Source organism: Cynocephalus volans, chromosome 2 (genome assembly GCF_027409185.1).
Source record: "Cynocephalus volans isolate mCynVol1 chromosome 2, mCynVol1.pri, whole genome shotgun sequence".
NCBI classification, from domain to species: Eukaryota; Metazoa; Chordata; class Mammalia; order Dermoptera; family Cynocephalidae; genus Cynocephalus; species Cynocephalus volans.
In genome coordinates this window covers 133,709,108-133,729,328 of record NC_084461.1, presented here as the reverse complement: position 1 = coordinate 133,729,328, position 20,221 = coordinate 133,709,108, and the positions used below count along the sequence as shown (strand labels likewise).

General features: G+C 47.0%; 1 protein-coding gene and 1 non-coding gene across 3 annotated transcripts in view; one reads left to right on the top strand and one right to left on the bottom strand.

Annotated features, from left to right (window-relative positions):
* Positions 1 to 19,649, top strand: part of ANXA6 (annexin A6) — a 52,365-nt gene extending 32,716 nt beyond the window's left edge. The window contains exons 16-26 of one of the 2 annotated variants that reach the window (XM_063086380.1): positions 453 to 547; positions 1,218 to 1,331; positions 3,560 to 3,650; positions 4,934 to 5,013; positions 5,534 to 5,587; positions 10,678 to 10,695; positions 11,398 to 11,491; positions 12,678 to 12,773; positions 15,690 to 15,748; positions 17,246 to 17,368; positions 19,232 to 19,649. In XM_063086380.1, coding sequence (XP_062942450.1) covers positions 453 to 547; positions 1,218 to 1,331; positions 3,560 to 3,650; positions 4,934 to 5,013; positions 5,534 to 5,587; positions 10,678 to 10,695; positions 11,398 to 11,491; positions 12,678 to 12,773; positions 15,690 to 15,748; positions 17,246 to 17,368; positions 19,232 to 19,291 — 884 coding nt within the window. In that variant the 3' untranslated portion in view covers positions 19,292 to 19,649. The remainder of the gene's footprint in view (positions 1 to 452; positions 548 to 1,217; positions 1,332 to 3,559; positions 3,651 to 4,933; positions 5,014 to 5,533; positions 5,588 to 10,677; positions 10,696 to 11,397; positions 11,492 to 12,677; positions 12,774 to 15,689; positions 15,749 to 17,245; positions 17,369 to 19,231) is intronic. The other variant, XM_063086381.1, reaches the window with a different exon arrangement.
* Positions 9,513 to 9,619, bottom strand: LOC134371301 (U6 spliceosomal RNA). The gene has a single exon (XR_010022742.1). It is a non-coding gene; the product is annotated as a U6 spliceosomal RNA (small nuclear RNA).
* Positions 19,650 to 20,221: the final 572 nt, after the last annotated feature.

Sequence of the window (20,221 nt, the reverse complement as noted above, 5' to 3'; positions counted from 1 at the left end):
CTCAATGTGCTGTGGTTAGAGGGACTTGGAGTCCAGCTCTCAGGGAGCTAGAGAGAAAGGACATAGGGTCACTAACAGGACTTGGATTGTCAGTATTGGAAGGATCCCTTAGTCACTACTCAAGGCTCTTCATGTTACAGTTGGGAAACCAAGTCTCAGACAGCAAAAGGGCCTTGCCCAAGATGAGCAGCCATTGCCAGAGCCAGGACCAGAACTCAGAAGCCCTGATTCCCAACCTGGCCCCTAGATGTCCTTCTCTCTCAACCAGTGACAGGACAGACGAAGGGCAGGAAGGAATTAAGGGGGAGGTGGTGGCCTGCAGGGCCTCAGGAGCTCATGGCTGCCTAGCCTGGCTGCCACCCTGACGAAGGTTGATGGGGACCATCAGTGTGGGCGGATGGGGAAGCCAAGCCATGGGCCTTCTTCTGAGGCATGTGGCTTTGGTGACACAGGAACCGACGAGGACACCATCATTGATATCGTCACGCACCGCAGCAACGCCCAGCGGCAGCAGATCCGGCAGACCTTCAAGTCTCATTTTGGCCGAGTAAGGGCCTCCTCCTGGGCACCGCACTGCATCCACCTGGGCCCTGCCTGGGCCCCAGACTGCCTCCCTTGATGGAGCTCACTTGCTCTGTCCCTGCCAGCTCTGCACGTTTGGCACTAGAGTCTTCACGTGGTCATGTGTTCTCAGAGTGTCCCCAGCACTGGGTTTGGGCTGCCTGCAGGTATACCTCTCCATCCACCTAGTTCCTTGTGATCAGCAACACTTGTATGAGATGGCTCGGTGGAGTCAGAGGCTCAGTGTGGGCCCAAATCGGGGATATGAGTTGTTTTCGTGAAGCACTCCAGCCTTCTTACAGCTCCTCTACATGAGAGAGCTGGCTTTAAGGACCCAGCACTGAGTATCAGTGATTATTGCCTTGGTGGCATCTGGCTCAAGCTGGTGAGTTTCCCTCAGGGTGGAAAGTGTCCCTCAGATGCCCCCTTCCCCTTCCTTTCTCCTGCTTCCAAGGAGAGCGGGTCTTGCCCCTGGTTGGTTTTTTCTCCACCCTCTCTGGCTTCAACTAGGTAATAAGTCCAACATCAGCAAAGACAGACACAGGCTCCCACGATCCCCATGTGGAGCCCGTTTCCTCATTCCCTGTCTCCTCCCTGTCCTGGTCATGTGTGGGCATGTGCTGATTCTGGCATGACCTGGGCTCTGCCTTTTGCAGGACTTGATGGCTGACCTGAAGTCTGAGCTTTCTGGAGACCTGGCCAGGCTGATTCTGGGGCTCATGATGCCACCAGCCCATTATGATGCCAAGCAGTTGAAGAAGGCCATGGAGGTATAGTGTGGACACCCACAGGATGGGGTTCCACCTGTACAGGTGCTGTAGGGGCACAGGTGCTCCTCATGAGCCCAGCTGGGCTTGCCGTAACTCCTTGGTAGAACCCCTCCCATACCCAGTTCAAACTGGCATGACTACAAAAGGGATGTTGGCTCCTGGAAAGTACAGGATCAGATCTTGTTTTACATAAGGCTGAATCCAGGGACCCAAATAATATTCTGTGGACTCCCGTCTGTCCCCTGCCTTGGCTCTGCTGTCCTCTATGGTGGCTTCACTCTCAGGCAGCTTCCCCCCATGATGGCAGGATGGAGATAAGCCATCCTGCCAGCTCACAGCTCTAGCAGAAGGAGATTTCTTTCTTCTCAGAAGTTCCATCAAAAGTCTTGGCATTTACTCTGGTTGATTCAACTTGGGTCACATGCCCAATAACCAGAAGAGCCTCAGGGAGCAGCTGGATAAAGCAGATGGATCTGGAAGGAAAATGAGTAGTCAGAGTCTATTCTATTCCAGCCTGGCCACTTACTCTGTGTGATGGTGGGCCATTGCTTATACTTCCTAAGCCTCTTTTCCTGCATCTGTGAAATGGAAATAGTCATCTCTCCCCTTCAAGCTGGGGCTGGTCAAACGAGCTCACGGGTATTAAGGGCACTGTTCACTCTGAAGACCTGACCCTGCAGTTACCAAAAAAGAGCATTACGTCCTGGCCCAGATGTTGCCGGAGCTGCTTTGCTCCCCCAGGCACCGTTTGTACTAGTGGCTACTCTTTATTAAGAGCATAGGGTAACTATGCTGGGTGCTAAGTCTATTAGTTCAAGTAGTTTTCACATCAAGCCAGGGGCAAGGCTCTTATTTTTTCCCCATTTTACAGATGTGGAAACTGAGGCTTGGAGGTTAAGTTACTTGCTCAAGGTCACAGAGCTGTGAAGTAGCAAAGCTGGGATTCAGACCAAGTCTGTCTGACTCAAGAGCCTGTCTTGACAAGCACATGAAACCACTAGGGCTTTTGGCCCCTTGAAGATTAAGAGAACAGCAGAGAGGAGCTAGGGGACATTAAAAAACATTTCCTAGTTAAAGCAAATTGAGATTATTGTACTTTAAAAATTTTTAAGTGAAAAATAAATGATCTAAAGATATGGAGTTCAGAAATAAAAGAGATCGGTGAGCTAACCTGACCCAACCCTTTCCACTCACACAGTTTACAAACGGGACACTGAGGGAGGCTCAGAGAGTGAGTGAGTGAGTTAGGGGAAGGAAGGGCTAGGTACTGGGGCTCAGGACTCTCCTGATCGCCTCACCACACACCTGCTTCTAATAAAGACACCATTGAGGATCCCGATTGGGACTGATCCCCTTCAGGTCAGAGAATCCAGGGACCAGTTCAGCACTAGGCAGTAACCTCCATGAGGAGAGAGAACATGCCTTTCCTTTTTTTTTTTGTAATCATAGCCCCAGCACCTTGCACAGTGGCTGGGACATACCAGGTGATTAACAGGTATTGGAATGAGTGAATCGGTCAGTCAATGAATTTGTCAATCAGTCAATCAATCTTATCTGCCTCTGTCCCCTCCCCCACAGCCTCCCTGCTTCCCTCTGCGTGGAGACCTTTGAGTGGCAGCCTCCCTGGCCTGCCTCAGTCCAGAAGACCCAATGCCTCAGTCCAAACATCACTCCTCAAATCCAAATATTAACAAACGTACTGGGTTTTTAACCTTAAAGCACACAACTTTTTTTTTCTTCTGACTAAATAATGTGTTCACTGTGAAAACTCAAGAAAACATAGGCAGAGCAAAAACAGATGAAACTAGAAATCATCTGTGATCTGCTCACCCAGAGACCATACTACTGTTAACACTGTGATGCATGTGTGTGTCCTGTTCTTTTTATATACCTACATGCAGATATTTATATTCAGATATGTATGTGTGTGTGTTTTTATACACACACACACACACGCGCGCGCGCGCACATATAAATATTTTGGCCTAAAACAATTCTCATGGGAGGTTCTAGAAATCTTGACAGAAGGGCACAGTCAGCCCTGACTATGCTAGGGTCTCTGGTCTGGGGGCCATGTTCAGAGGTGGGGGGTAAACCCAGGAAGCCTTGGCCTGAGCTTTAGCCTTCTGGTGGTTTCTTGGAGCATGTACCTTCCCGTCCTGGGCCGCTTGGGCTTCTGGACAGGGGTCAGGACTGTGGCTGATGTCATCTTTGTCTTCACATTGTAGGGAGCCGGCACAGATGAAAAGGCTCTTATTGAAATCCTGGCCACTCGGACCAATGCGGAGATCCGGGCCATCAATGAGGCTTACAAGGAGGGTAAGTGTGGGAGGCTTGGGCCCTGCTGCTGGGCTGCAGGGAGGCAGGAGAAGTTCCAGGTCCCCCAGTTTCCAACCTCAGCCCACAGCTCTGCCCACAGCTCTGGCCTCTTTCTCTCTCCACAAGGTTTTGATAAGCCCCTTGGGTGTGCCCAGCCCTGTGTCTGGGGAAAGAGAGGTGTCCCAGGAAGACAAAGGCCAGAGCTACAAGAGGGTTTGGCTGGAAGTAGAAAGAGAGAGCACCCCAGACACCCCAGAAAGGCGGGGGGTGACTTTATGGGTGTGTGGCCTGTGCGGTTGCTCAGGGCCCCATGCTTGGTTGCAGCTAATTATTTAACAAGTGGGCCCATATTCTCATTCTTTTTCCCCCCAGTTCTCTCTTTTTAATTGACAGATAACATTGTATGTATTTATCATGTACAACGTAATGCTTCAAGGTACATACACGTTGTGGAAGGGTTAACTCTAGCTAATTAACAAGTGCATTAGCTCATGCAGTTGTCATTTTTATGATGCAAGCACTCAGCATGCACTTTCTTGCATTTTTCAAATATGGAGTATATCCTCATTAGCCATAGTCTCCCTGCTGTATAATAGATCTCTTGAACTTAGTCCCTTATCTAGCTGTAACTGTATCCTTTGACCAACCTCGCCCCATCCCTCCCTCCCCCGACCCACCCCAGCCCCTGGTAACCACCACTCTACTCTGCACTTCTATGAGATTGACTTTTCTAGATTCCACATATGAGTGAGATCATGCAGTATTTCTTTCTGTGCCTGGTTTCCTTCATTTAACATAATGTCGTCCAGGTTTCTATATTTTCATGCTGGTGAACCTTGAGTACCAGTCAAAAATATTTAAACATTTTCTCTCGTAAGCAGCTTTAAAATGGTAGAAGTTTTGAGTTAGGGGAGTAACACTGTCCAAGCTGTGCTTTCGGCTCTAGCAACGGCCGTGCAGGAGGGCAGGCAGAAGAGAGGGTGAAGACAGGGAGGCTACTTGGGAGGCTACTTAGGAGGCTGTAGAGTGTAGAGATGGGTACCATGAGCTCTCATCCGGGACGTAGCAGAGGGATGGGGAGGAGGGACGAGTTGATGGGAATGCCAGCTGTGTGACAATCAGCAGGAGCATGGCTGCACACCCCAGGACCCAACTCCAGACTCCTTCATCCCCACCTCCCCCTGCCAACACTTCCCCGGCTCAGGCCTCAGTTTCTAGGACCCCTCCCTGCCACCAAATCCTTCTTGGCCGGCAGCTGCCCACACCGCCTTTCCCTGTCTCAGACTATCATAAGTCCCTGGAGGATGCTCTGAGCTCAGACACATCCGGCCACTTCAGGAGGATCCTCATTTCTCTGGCCACGGTGAGTGTATTTGTGGGCCCAGGGCCTGCCTGCACACTGGAGGCCTGGGAGGAGGGAGGGGTTACTGAGCAGAAGGGCAGGGGAGCTAGGAGCCCGCTCCTGACGAGGGAGGCGTCTCCCACTGCCTGCCCCTGCTGATCACTTTTCAAAGCTGGCTTGGTGCCAGCAGCCCTCCCCCAGGGCCCTCAGCCTGGCCTTTGGGGCTCCTCGGATAACCCTCTCCTGTGTTGTTACCTGGAAGCTTCCTTCACCATCTCTTGAATTCCCATAACCCAAATGTCAGGCCCTAATTCACAGCTATTAAGAGCTCCCTGTGTCAGGCATTGGACTAAGTGCCTTATAAACACTCTCATGTAATGACCACGACAGCCTTATCCTATGAAGGTAGCATTATTGTCCCTGTATTACCGACGAGGAAAAGGGTTCAGAGGGGTGAAGTACTGAGCAAGATCTGTGGTGACAAAGGGAGAGAGATGGGTAGTTGTTTGGGGCTTGACCTTTTTTGCTGGTCCTGCTGCAGGGGAACCGTGAGGAGGGAGGAGAAGACCGTGACCAGGCCCAGGAAGATGCCCAGGTGAGACTGCTCTCAGCCCACTCCTGCTGATCTCTGCTGGGCTTCCCTGAGAAGTGGCTCCAGCTGGTGTCTGTCCATGCCAGGCCCTGGCTGTCTGGGAGTGGGGAAAGCTATTGGCAGGGGCACAGCTGGTGTGATTGGTTGACACTTTGTGGGCCCCTCCACCCTTACAAGTGAGACTGTGAGAGTGGATTTGGGAGCGTCGTGCTGGTCTTACTGGCATTTTGTATGTGAATAGTAGGGCCCTCAGAGCTGGGAGGTACATACAGATCGCCCAGGTCAAACTCCTCATGTTACAGTGGGAAAACGGAGGGCCAGAGACGGTGAATGACTGCTGAAAGTCATAGTTGCCCAGCTGAAAATGACCCAGAGGAAGCAGGTCTGGGAGCTTGCTGGGAAGGGTGCCTGAGTGCTAAAGGTCTCATTTTATTACCTGTAAAATGGGACCAAGGTTGGAGGGAGTATCCTGGGAGAAGCCTAGAAAGCAAGTTCTTTGGGGGCTGGGATTTTTGTTTTGCTCACTGGTGTATGCAAACTCAATGAATATTTGTTGAATGAATAAGGGGAAAGGGAGTGCTCTAGGGTCTCTTGGCTTCTCTGCTTCTGCCCTGCTTCTTAGGCTGGTGAGTTGGAGGTCTGGAAATGGCTATGTCCAAGGGCCATAGACACCACAGACTATGAATCCAGCTCCCTTATTTTATAGTTGGTGGCACTGATGGAGCACTGATGGATTAGGAGTGAGCACCAACTTTTCCTAGCTTTTTTGTTGCCAGCTCCACCCATGGAGGAGGGGTATGTTACAACAGTATCTGAGCTAGAAAAATCCTTAACTGTAACCTGACAATTACAACATTGTAATCATTACAACGCATACGATATACTGAGCATGATGCCAAGACTATTCTATAATTTATTATGTCCCCTTTTTTTTGCTGGAGGAAAATGAATCTCCTAACTTCACCAAGAGTATAGTTTCTAAGTGGTGGTGGTTTGATTTGAACTCAGGCTTGTCTGACTCCAAAGTCTATACTTAATATCGTTTAATATCTAGGACCCAGTGCAGTAATCTCCCCTGCAGTTTCCAAATCAGGTAGCCATTGTTGTCCAGTTGTCCAGCCTTTGCTTTTGAATATGGTTGTCAGAAGCTGCAGGGTCCCATTCAAATGTACGGTATTTAAGCTACATTGTGGGCACGTTTATGGGGGCTAGCCTGGGAACCCAGCCAGGCACTAGGGTGGCCTGCTGAGGCCACATTTCATTCACTCATTCAACAGATGTTTATTAAATTTTACCATGAGCAACCTCATTGTGCTATTGAGGGTTTTTGATCTTAGATCTCATCCCAAATCTACCCTGCACAGTCAAATTCATCTTCCAGGGAACGCTTCTGCCTGCTGCCTGGTCAGCCTATGAGGCTGTGCTTCCAGTTGCCGCTAGCAGAGGGCAGTGGTGGGCCTTGCTGGCCACGGCTTTGCAGGAGTGAGGGGAGAGAGAGAACCCTTGAGCTGGAGCCCTGCCTGACTCAGCTGCTTCTCCAGATTTAGGATACTAGAGCCTGATTGTAGTATGGACTCATTTTCCTATACCTAGCAATATTTTGTTTCACAAGTAATATATATTCTTTTATAGAAACTTTAGAAAATAGAGACAAACAAAAAATCCATAACCTAATAGTAATGGCCATTCTTAATATTATGGCATATATTATTTTAGTTGTTTTTCTATGTATATGTATAAATGGATTCCTGATTTAAAAAGTAATATTCTGTGAATATTGTTGCATATTTTTTAAAAATCATTATCATTTAAAGGCTATATACTGTTCCATATCTGAACCCTACTTTATCCAGCCCTCTTCCTAACAACCAACTCTTATCACATACATGATTTTTTCCTTAGAATAGATTTCTAGGGGTGAGATGAGAATGCTAGAGGAAAATGTATATACAAATTGAAGGTGTTTGTTAGGCAGATCCAGGTTCCTGCCTTAGAAATGTGATGCATCTTAGTACTAGGCAGTTTTGTTTGCTTGTTTTACACTGCCTCCCTCCCGCATTCTGACTCTGGGAGAACACTCTCAAGCTCTTATAAGTCTGGGTCTATTATTAAGGGCAAACATGTCCAGCTTCCACCTCTTGCCCCACAGTAATTAATTAATAGCTTCCTCTTTCAATCTCAGTGTTCCAGTTTGAGCAATAGATAGTATAGAAAATCTAGTTAGTATAGATTCACAATGAAATGAAGACTTGTGCTCATTTTTAGCTCATCACTCACCAGGTTTTTGGGGTTTTTTTAACTACAACAGCTTCATTGAAATACAATTCATACCATACTGTCTACCCATTTAAAATGTGCAACGCAGTGGTTTTTAGTATCTTCACAGACTTGTGCAACCATCACCGCAATCAACTTTAGAACATTTCATCATCCCAGAAAGAAACCCCATACACGTTAACAGTCATCACAGCTCATTCCTCCCAGCCCCCCAGTCCTAGGCAACCACTAATCTATTTTCTGTCTCTCTAGATTTGCCTGTTTAGGACATTTCATGTAAATGGAATCATACAATATGTGGCCTTTTGTGACTGGCTTTTTTTGCTTAATGTGACATTTTCAAGGGTTAATCATGTTGCAGCATGATTGATACTCCATTCTTTTTCTTTGCCAAATAATATTCCATTGTACAGATATACCACATTTTGTTTATCCATTCATCAGCTAATGGACATTTGGGTTGTTTCCACTTTTTGGTGACAGTGAATAATGCTACTGTAAACATTTGTGTACAAGTTTTTGTGTGCATATATGTTTTCATTTTTCTTGGGTATTAACCTACCAGTAGCATGGCTGGGTTATATAATAACTTTATGTTTAACCTTTTGAGGAACTGCCTAGATTAATTTTTGCATGAAGTAGCTAGGCTACTAAGGAAAAGCTTTCATGTTGAATATTGTTTTAGTGCCCCACCACATTTTTTATATTGCAGATATTACTGTCTTAATAGATGCTGTGAAAAAAAAAATCCAGATTTTTCTGGTGTTCTTGACCTGAATACATGAGAATATTTGGCACTTTAGATTATTTTTTGTTTAATTTTAAAAAATCTATGTCTCTCTTTTTAAAAAAATAATACTAGTGGGGTTTTTTTAGCATAAGTTTTAAAAATTTTTTGAGGAGGTACATAACATAAAATTTACCATTTTGTGTGTAAAAAATTAACATTTTTAAGTGTATGGTTTAGTGGCATTAAGTGCATTCTCATTGTTGCACAACTATCACCACCATTTATCTCCAGAGCTCTTTTCATCTTGCAAAATCGAAACTCTGTACCCACTAAACAGTAACTGCCCATTCTCCCTTCCCCAAACCTCTGGCAACCAGCTTTCTACTTTCTGTCTCTGTGCATTTGACTACTCTAGGTTCTTTATGTAAGTGGAATCATACAGCATTTCTGCTTTTGTGAATGGCTTATTTCACTTAACATAATGTCCTCAAGGTTCAACTAAGTTGTTTTTAATACAGAAAAGTATTTAAAAAAAAAAAAAAAACAGAAGCAGCCCTTTATCCTAGTAGCCCTGATAACTCCTATTTGACATTTAAATGAAAACTGAAATAATATATTTACATGTTGAGGAAATGTAAACATAAAATTTGAGGAAAAATAAAAGAAAATGCAAAGCTTTTTCCCACAGTCCCTCTCCTCAAAAGTAACCACTATCAACGATATCTGGACAATTTCTTTCCCAGTAAATGTGAAAAAGTGAGTGTTTAGGTTTTCTTATGTAGACGAAAGGAACACTATTATACATAATATGTTGTTCTTTACTTTTTTTACTTAATTTAAATGGAAACTCTCCTTTTCAGCACTGTAGATCAGTCTCATTCTTTTTTATTTATTTATTTATTTTATTAGCATAATCATCATAAAAATATGGACCGCCTCACAAATATGCATGTCATCCTCGTGCAGGGGCCACGCTCATCTTCTCTGTTTCGTTCCAATTTTAGTGTGTGGGCTGCAGAAGTGAGCACAAGTCTCATTCTTTTTAAAAGCTGCCTGGATTGTTTCCATTGATTGGCTGAGCCATAGCCTGTGTAATGGATGTTTTCCAGTTTGTCTCTATTATGATGAATGCTGCAGTGAACATCCTTGTATTATATCATGGAAGACTTGCCAGTATACGTACAGGGCAGATTCCTAGAAATATAACTGCTCCGTCAAACGGCCTATTCATTGTAATTTTTGATAGACAATGCCAATGAATACAATGAAAAGAAGATGAAGGTTTCCGAAGTGGAAGGCTATTGTGAAGTTTATAAAGAGAGTGGTTTTAGTCCATCCAATAGACTAAAGGGGTCAGCAGAGTTTCAGGGGAAAAAGGCAAGGACAAAACTCAGTCTAGGTGCACAAGGGCTGGCTGTATTTCATTCCCAAGCACTCCAAGTCCCAGCTATTTGCCTAACAAAATAGTGTCCTAGCCACAGAATTTTGTGCTCTGTGTAATACAGTAATTAAAATTAACTCTCGTCAAATGACTTTGTCACCTCTGCTTGGCCGTGTGCCCCAGGCGAGTGCCCTCCCCTCCAGGCCTCTGCTGTCCTGTCTTTCCTGTCTATAACATGAAAGGCTGATCCAACCCCTTCCCATGCTGCACCTGCCAAAGGGTGCTGAGAACTCTGCGCTGCTCACCCTTTAACTTCCCAGTGGCTGTGTAAGGAACTGAGGAGGATTAACTTCCCTCAGTTTTCAGACAAGCAGACTGAGGTCTGGAGCCTGCTGTTAGGTTACAGGGGGCGGAAGGTAGAGTTCCCCATTTCTATGTCTCATCCCTCAGGTGGACACATTTTTAACTATTCCCAGGCCTATCCCCCATTTTGAACTCTACCCCAAAAGGTCAGAGAAAGGTATTTTTCCCTCTTTGCTGTGCAACATTATGGTGCCTAGTTCTCTCGGGGTCTCTTGGGACATCTGCCCCTCCTAGCCAGGCCCCCTCACCCTTCCTCCCCAGGGTCCCCAAAGCAAACCTCCCTGGCCTCCTCTGACTCTTGCCTCCCCTCTCTCCCTTCTCTCTCTCCCCACCCCCCCTCAGGTGGCTGCTGAGATCTTGGTGAGTGTCCTGTTCTTCATTTGGATTTTAATGGCCTGAGTAAAGTCACGCCATTAAAGTAATGGTTGTGCCTCTGGGGCTGGGCAGGGCTGGGCTGAGCTGGGCTGAGCTGAGCGGGGCAGAATCGGGCAATGATTTGGCGGGCTGGCTCTGAAGCTTCTCTCTCTCCCCTTCTGGGTGAAAAATGAGCCAGGCAAGTGTTTCCCAAACTTCAGCCATTTATCTCTGGCATGATTTGTGCTACGTAACCACCAGCTATTAATGGTTTTCTTTAAATTGACTCACTTTTTTTTAAACCTAAAATGAGTTATTTTAAAGGGAATTTAATATTGGTGTAAATATTACTGGTGGAAACATATATATAGGGTGTATTAAAATGTTTGCCCTTGTGGAAGTGCTGGCTGGGCCATTTTTCTGTGCACATGTGCTCGTACACATTCCCCCTGCAATGGGAGGCATGGAAGAACTCCAGGTCTTCATGTCTAGTGCCCATTCAGGCCCTCTCAGGAGCCCCAAGCCCAGGCCATGAGGCCAGGGTGAAGAACTCAGTGCTAAGCCCGTCTGTACCAGTGCACCAGGGGCCCTGGGAACAGGAGAAGGGAATGTGGAGGCCATTGTGCTCGAGGCTGAGGAAAAGCAAAGGTATGAGAGTGAATGATAACCCAGGCTTTCTTGTGCCTTGCCCCAACCTGGGCTCTGCAGGAAATAGCAGACACGCCCAGCGGAGACAAAACTTCCTTGGAGACACGTTTTATGATGATCCTGTGCACCCGTAGCTATCCGCACCTCCGGAGAGGTGAGGTGCAACCCCCTCCCTTTCCCAATTCAGGAGGAAAATCCCCACATCTGATGAGAGCATCTCAGTTTCTGTAACAAGAGGAGCCTGTCATCCACCCACCTCCTCCCTACCCCAGCAATGGACTTGGGAACCTGGATTCTAGTCCTGGTTCCACCACTGACACATCATTCAGCCTCAGGCCAATTCCCTTCACCTCCTTAAGGAAGCAGTAGGGAAGTGGGGATAAGGGATGGCAAGTGGACTTCACCTCAGAGGCCAACTCTGATGGGTTGGTAATAGATGCAACGCTGTGTTGAGAAGGATTCTGAAGTTTGGTGTCATGACCCATTGGTGATGCCTGCCCGGAGCAAGGTAGCAAGGGGTGGTGATCGCACGAGACCACACACACATCTTTGAACCACAGGCCACCATAAGCACAAGGCACACCTGTGTGTAGAAGCCCTGACATTAGGTGCTCATGAAGTGCCCTTCCCACTAAGACATTTACATTTTAACATGCATTTGTCTGGCACTTTTCAAAACTTTAAGTGCTTTAGTATAGTGGCTAAAAGAATGGACTGGACCTCCTTGATCTGAATCCCCCACTTACTCACTGTGTTACCTTGGGCAAGTTACTGTATCTCTGTGCCTGAATTCCCTTATCCAAGAATTGGGGTTTTAGTCCTACCTCACATGATTCTTGTGAAGATGCAAAAAATACAACACAGGTAAAGCACTTAGCACAGTGCCAGGCACATAGTAGGTGTTTCCAGAATGCTATCATTATGATTATTACTTACAATCATCTCCATCCTAGCTTGACATAGGAAGAAGAGGAAGCCCAGGAAGGGGAACGTTCACCCAAGGTTACTCAGGGAGCTAGGGACAGAGGCTCGGACCCCTGTTCCTTTTACTACCCCAGCCTGGGTTCCTGGTATCCTAGGGCCATTGGCCAGGCCCAGAGGCCCTGACTTGGCACAGATTTGGCTCTGAGCCCACGATAACTTTGAAATCAAAACTTCCCTCTCATAATGACCCTGGCCAAGGCACTGAGGTCCGGGCTGTGGCCATATCTGCTGCCCTTTCTGTCCACTTTCCTGGGCACAGCCTGCGGGCGGAGCTGGATGGGGCAGGGAAGGGGTGATCTCCCCCCACTCTGAACTGAAGCTCACCCCCCTACCCCTGGGGCTTCTCTTGGGGCCAGTCTTCCAGGAGTTCATCAAGATGACTAACTATGACGTGGAGCACACTATCAAGAAGGAGATGTCTGGGGATGTCAGGGACGCATTTGTGGCCATCGGTAAGTGGTGGGTACCAGGGGAAGGGGCTGTGGGCACTGGGAACTTGGCCAGATTCCCTAGCATAGAATAGCTGGAAAGTAAACATTGACTGCCACAGAAAGCCTCTGGGGGTCTTGCCAAGTGTGTGATCATTGGGGATATTATGAGGACTTGTTCCAGGCTGCAAGACAGGGTAAGAAAAAAGCTCTCCCTCTGGAAGGAAGAGGAAGTCCAGGGCAGGGCAGGGGAGGGGGTACAGTGTCCTGCACACACAAACATACACACAGATTATACACACACAACGTATACACTCACACATCACACACACTAGATACACGTGCATAAGACACACTACACATACACACACACTAAACACGACCCTACACACACACTAGTCATACACTATGCACACATGACACACACACACACCACATATGCACACAAAACACACACACAGTAGACCACAGACACCCACCAGACACACATGACATTCACACATAGCCTTTTCTCCTCCCGGCACCCAACTCTCTTTGGTTACTCTTTTCTTATGTAATTTGAGTTGACTTTGAAAAAAAGTCTTTCCCTTCTGTATCTCAGTTTCTCTATGTGTAGATATGGATAAGTAGATATAAACAAGGGTTGAACTTGTTGTTTTCATTAGTAGTAATGACTATTAGTATCTTAGTTCATTTACTATAAAATGTATTGCATCAATGCATGTATTTTTTTTCTTACCAGCAGGTGTCAATGGAAGATTTTCACATAATTGTCGTCAATTATTAAATCATCTTGATTTCAGAGATGCTAAAATTTGGGGAAAAGTGTTTTAGATTAGATTAAATAGAGAAGTATTGTTGTTATTAGTTAGCATATAATGGGCCCTTACCACCTAAGAGCAGTAGCTAGGAGGCAGGATAGCCCAGTGGTTAAAGCATGGACTCGGTTGAATTCCTGCTCTGCCACTTACTAGCCGTGTGTCCTTTGGTAAGTCCCATTGGGTGGTTTTTGAAAGATTTAAATGGGTTAACTATACATAAAGCACTTAGAACAGTGCCTGCTGTCACATAGCTGGCACTGAGCAAATGTTAGCTTTAATTAGTATTTCCTGCCAGGCCCTGTAAGAAGTTAGTTGCACCAAGTGCTCTTATGAGCTTATTTTACAAAGGAGGACACTGAAGTTCAGAAGATATTACCAATAGTGGAGCCAGGACTCAGACCAAAGACTGGCTGAATCCAAAGTCCATGCTCCTAACACCAGAATAAGAGCATTGGCCTTTATAGACACTTTCAGATCTTGCCCCTCCTCATGTTTCTCTCTCTTTTCTCTCTCCTCCCACCTTGAACATGGTGCTCGTATATGCACATGCACACACTCATGCACGCATGCATGCACACCATTCCACACCACTCAGTCCAGTGGCAGACACTGGGGTCCCCTGTGGCAGATGGACAGGCTCAGTTTCTAGGAAGGCTTGCAGGGTTGGTTGCACAGGAGAGAAGTTTCTGCCCAGTGTGCTCCTTAACCAGATGGTGCAGCCCTAGGCCTGGAGTCAGGGAGGCTTTCTGGAGGTGGTGTCATAACTGGGGATGTGCACATCACATACAGCCTTGCAGGATGGGATTTGATTTGGCGGGGGTAAAGTAGTGGAGGGCAGATGGGAAACGTATCCATACTGGGAGGACAAAGGCCGAAGGGAAGTTGCAGTATGTTCAGAGAAAAGGGGAGCAAGCGTGGTGGGCAAAGTGGGCAGGAGCTTTGACCTTCAGGCCAAGGAGCTTGAGATTTGTTTGGGAGTTAGTAGGGAGCTACATAAGGAGGGAAGATGTATGATGTGGTCTTTTCTGATGGGATTCCTAAGCCTGCTGTAGGGGAGCCTCTTGCATGACTATACCCTTAGGGTGAGCAACTCCAGCATCTTGCACCCTGCCCTCATAGAGATACTTTATATCCAGAGTCTGGCTGGCCAGTTGGCTCAGTTGTTAGAGCACTGTGTAACAACACCAAGGTCAAAACATTTAGATCCTTTGCCAGCCAGCCACAAAAAAAAAAAAAAAAGAAAGAAAGAAAAAACACAGAGTCATTCCAGCTCTCTGGTACTGGTGTCTGGTTCCTCCTTCCTTAGGCTATTTGAGACACCCCCATGTGGGCTCTGAAGGCTTGAAATCAAGCAGTTCTAAGGGCTAAAGAACCCCAGGCCTTGAGAAAGGGCTGGGTCAGTGCAACCAGGCAGGCAGTATCTGCGGTGAGGGTGGAGAGCAGGGTCTGCCAACACGCAAGAGTGGGGCAACACTCAGCCCCAGAGACTGACTTGGTGCCTTACATTATACCAGTGGACGGTCATTCCTTGGAGCAGTATTTCTCTAAATCAGTAGTTCCCAAATGTTGGGCTACATCAGAGTAGGAGGACCAACTATCCTGGTTTGTGCAGGGCTTTCAGTGCTAAAACGGGAAATGTCCCAGGCAAATCTTTGGAGTTTCAGATTCAGCACATCGGGCATGGGGCACAGGATTTCGCGTTCCTACCAAGGTCTCAAGTGATCTGGTGTTGTTGGTCCAGGACCCACACTTTCAGAAACACTGTTCAAAACATCTCTAGAAACTGAGTCTAGGGTGGAGCCTAAAACCTGAGTTTTAAACAAGCTTCTCAGGTGATTCCAAGGCATTTAAAAGTTTGAAGCCCTGTGCCTTGGGCTCATGAGGAGTTAATTCCCTTTGAATCCTCTACCAACCTTGGTTAGCTGTAAGCACCTTTGCAGAAAGTGAGTTGAAACCCAGGCCCAGGGAGGAGCCAAAGGAGGAAGCATTGGGAGCGGGGAGTAAAGGTGTCACCCCCTAAGCATGATCCTGAGGTTGGCAGTGACCTGCAGACCCAAGGTGGGGGAATAGAGGGGGGGCAGCCTCTGACCAAGTTTCTGTATCTCTGTCTTCCCACCAGTTCAAAGTGTCAAGAACAAGCCTCTCTTCTTTGCTGACAAACTTTACAAGTCCATGAAGGTAAGAAAACTTGCTCTTTTGTTCCTTTCCCTTCATGCACACCCAAACACAGATGTGTGCCATCCCCCGGATAGGACTTTGGCAGCTCGTCCTCCCATTTCATATTTATCATTTCATATTTATCACACCCACCCTTGACAGTAGTTCTCAATCAGGGATGATTTTTCCCCCCAGGGGACATTTGGCAATGTCTAATCACATTATTGGTTGTCACAACTTGGAGAGTGTTGTTACGGCATCTAGTGGGGAGAACGCTAGCAGGGATGCTGCTGAGCATCCTATAATACCCAGGACAGGCCCCTGCATCAGCATTATCCAGCCCCAAATGCTGAGGTTTGGACTTGCTCTGTAGGACACAGTCTCTGCCTTCTTGGAGCTCACATTCTAGCCAGCAACACAGGGTCCCCTATGACATGATCATCAAAGATTGCAAGTGCTCAGCTCTGGGACTAGCCCTGCTCTTCCTGAGAAGCCCAAGCCATACTGGCCATTCTCTCAGCTTAGCCATTGGAGTCCCCCAACCACTGACAGAGCCAGGGCCCGCTGCTAGGTGGGAAGGAGCTTGAGACCCCTTTCAGCCTACAGTCCCCAAGTGTAACAACTGTTTACTGAGCACTTGCCATGTGCCCAGCCCTGTGCCATGTTTCACCTCTCTGACCACATTTGACCGTCATGGCAATCCTGTGGGTAGAGTCCTCATTTTATAGAGGAAGAAACTGGGGCCTAGGTAGGTTAGAACTTTGCCCAAGTTTACTTGGCTTTGAAGTGGCAGAGCTGGGCCTCGAACCAAGCTCTGACTCCTGAGCAGGTATTGCCAGCTCGCTGCAGGCAGAGTTGGGCTCTTGCTGCCCACATGTTCCATGCCCTGTGCCTGCTCCTTGGGCCTTATATTAGTTTCCCAGGGTTGCCATAAATTGGGTGAGAACAGAAATTTATTCTCTCATAGTTCTAGAGGCCAGAAGTCCAAAGTCAACGTGTTGACAGGGTGGGTTCCTTCTGGAGGTTCTGAAGGAGAAGCTTTCTCGTGCCTCTCTCCTAGCTTCTGGTGGTCCCAGAAATGCTCAGTGTTTCTTGGCTTGTGGATGCATTACTACAGTCTCTGCCTTTATCGTCACACAGCCTTCTTCTCTGTGTGTATGTCCATGTCCCCTCTTCTTACAAAGATACCTGTCATTGGATTTAGGACCCACCCTAATCTGGTATGACTTCATCTTAACTAATTACCTGTGCAAAGACCTTGTTTCCAAATTGGGTCACAGTCTGAGGCTCCATGTGGATGTGAAATTTGGAGGGGACACTGTTGAACCCATACAGGACTTTTTTGCCTCTTAGTCTGGCCCGTCCTAGGCATAGGGGAGTTTTGGTCAGGACTGTTTGTGGAAGACAGAGGCAGAGTATCCCACCCTGGTTTTGGAGGGGAAAAGGGACAGAGGCAGAGGGACACCCACTATTTCTTGCCTGACCCGGCTCTGTCTCCCTCTTGCCTGGCTCCACCAGGGCGCTGGCACAGATGAGAAGACACTCACCAGGGTAATGGTGTCCCGGAGCGAGATTGACCTGCTCAACATCCGGCGGGAATTCATTGAGAAATACGACAAATCTCTCCACCAAACCATTGAGGTAAGGGAGGGGTTAGAAGTTGGTGGGCAAGGGGGTGGGTGTCAGATCCCCAGGGTAAGATTCGGAGTCTTTTCATCCCCTTGATCTTTTTCTCAGTGGGTTACCTCTTAGATTAGCCAGGACATAGCTAAATGAAAGGAGACCCGCCTCATTGTTTATACCAAAATAAATTCCAGAAGAATCAAAGGATTATAATTAAAGATTTCCACATAAAACAAGAGCCCGTTTTTTGCCTTTTTAAAACAACTTTATTGAAGTATAATTTACTACCATAAATTCACCTGTTTTAAGGGTATAATTTATAAATTTTAGCAAATTTACTGGTTGTACAACCATCATCACAATCCAGTTTTCAAACATTTCCATCGTCCTACTGAGATATCTCATAAAGTAAACCCTAATTCTACTTGAAGCCTTAGGCAAACATCAAGCTACTTTCTGTTTCTATAGATTTGCCTTTTCTGGATATTTCATATAAATGGAACCACGTAATGTATCTGACTTCTTTGACTTATGGAGCCTATTTTTTTGGTCTTTGAGATTGGCCAACATCTTATAGTTTGATGCTATCTATACTTGTTCGATAAGATTGGGGCAGCTTGTAGGAGACTCATGCACACTTGGTGGGAATGTAAATTGCTGGCACATCTTTAAAGGGTAATTTGGCAGTTTCAAAATTTTAAACGTGTACTCTTGACTTGGTAATTCTACTTGTAAGAATTTATCCTACAGACACAGCCATCCATGTTCCCAAAGACATATAGGAGAATATTTATGCCAGCATTGTTTATAGTAGGAAAAGACGGGAAGCCCTCCATGCAGAATTAGCTAAATAAACTCGGTACATTCATATGATAGAATATGATACAGCCATGAAAAACATGAGGAGTCTCTATGTCCCAATTTGGAATCTTTTCTGAATCAAAAAAGTACAGCCCAGAAAAGGATATGTGTCCATTTGTGTAGAAAAGAGATGTTGTACACATATGCATATTTGTATATGCACAGACTATTACTGGAAAACCATGTAAGAAAGTAGTAACGGTAGCTACCTCTTGATTTGGGGAAATATAGGTTACAGATGGGGGAGAGACTTTTATTGTATAACCTTTTCTTTCATTTAGGTTGTTTATTTTGATAATATTGTCTTTAAAAAAATCATATATCAAAAAATACAAAAATGAAAAAAACACCCAAAAAACCATATATCATAAAAATGATAGTAGCCCCTCTCAAAGGAGATTTGTGCCATACAGAAGAAAGTCTGGCCTCCCCAAGCCCAACTATACACCAGACCACCGTGTTGTGTCTTAAACGCAGTGATGTTTATACACATTCCCAGCAATGGCCTGGTAATTAGTGCTCACTAATGTTTGTTCAGATACAATGTGCTAAGGACCATGGGGGGTGAGGGGAGGTAGTATTAGCAGAGTGCAAGGGGAACCAAGGCAGGTAGGAATCCACTCTGCCCCCAAAGCAAGATAGTGGACAGGGACGCTTCTCAGAGAGTGCTGGCAGGCAGGACTTGGGGGAGGCGAAGGGCGTGCTGGACAGGAGGGGTGGTAGGTGGAAAGAGGACCAGGATGCCCCCAGCAGGGAGGGAGGAGGTGAAGCTGCAGAGCTCCACAGGCTCAGATCACGAAAGGCCAGGAAGCCAGGCTGAGAGCTTGCACATCTTCCTGAGCGTGACAGGAGCCACAGAAGGGACATGGTCACATTTATGTGACTGGCCTTCATGCGACAGCTATGTTGGCAACTGAGAGAAGCCAAGGGAGACGTCCAGACTGATGGGCAGCTGGGAGGAGGGGACTGAGGCCGGAGGGGCTGTTTTCACTCACTGTGTTTTCCTTCTGCCCTTGCCAGAGCGACACCTCCGGAGACTTCCTGAAGGCCTTGCTGGCTCTCTGCGGTGGCGAGGACTAGGGCCACTGGCTCCAGTGGGCACCTCTGCCGAGAAATGGTCAGCAGCACCAGCCACCGTGACCAAGCCCAGTTGTTCCAGCTCCAGAGACTAAGGATGGGACGGGGTGCGGGGAGGGGGGAGGGTTGGGCTCTTGTCTTCAACTGAAGCTTAGGAAAGGCTCCCACTCCCACAGGCCACTGAGGGCCCAGCATGGTCACTCCTGCTCATGGCTGAACGGCTGAAGAACCATAGCCGTAGATCCCGTCCACTTCTGCTCCCCTCTGCCTCCTCAGCCCTTCCCAGCTTCCATCCCTTGCCACAGCCTCTGCCCTGGTCTGGGCTTTGTCAAATCCAAAAACATACTGAGCCTCTCTGTAACATGACTGACGTGTGTGCTTTGGGGTAGGTGTGATGGCAGGTGCCGATGGAGTGTATTGGGGGAAATGGGGAGAAGTAAATGTATTCGGGCAGACTGACTCCTCTCCACGCGCTTCACCCTCATCTCTATCCAGGTTGTGCCAGAGTGCTGGACCAGGAGTCAGGATGCCTAGGTTCCATTGCATCTGCCACACGCTTTCTCAACCCTGGCGATCAATGGGGTGACAGATGTCGCAGCCAGATCGCCCTCACATCCTGCCACACGCTTTCTGACCTTGGGCCTGTCCCTGTCCCTCCTGAGTCTCTGTTTTCTTATCTACAAAATCAGAGAGTTGGACAAAAAAAATCTTGGCTTTTCTTTTTTGGCTGGTCAGTACAGGGATCAAACACCAGACCTTGGTGTTATCAGCACCACACTCTAACCAACTGACCTACTGGCCAGCCTTGGCTTCCCTTTTAACATTGACATCTGAGAGTGTGCCTCCGATTCATTTCCTTGACACTTTTTCTCTCTTTAAAAAAAAAAAATAAAAAGAGAAACACAAACACATAAACACGTTTCCAATGAGGGC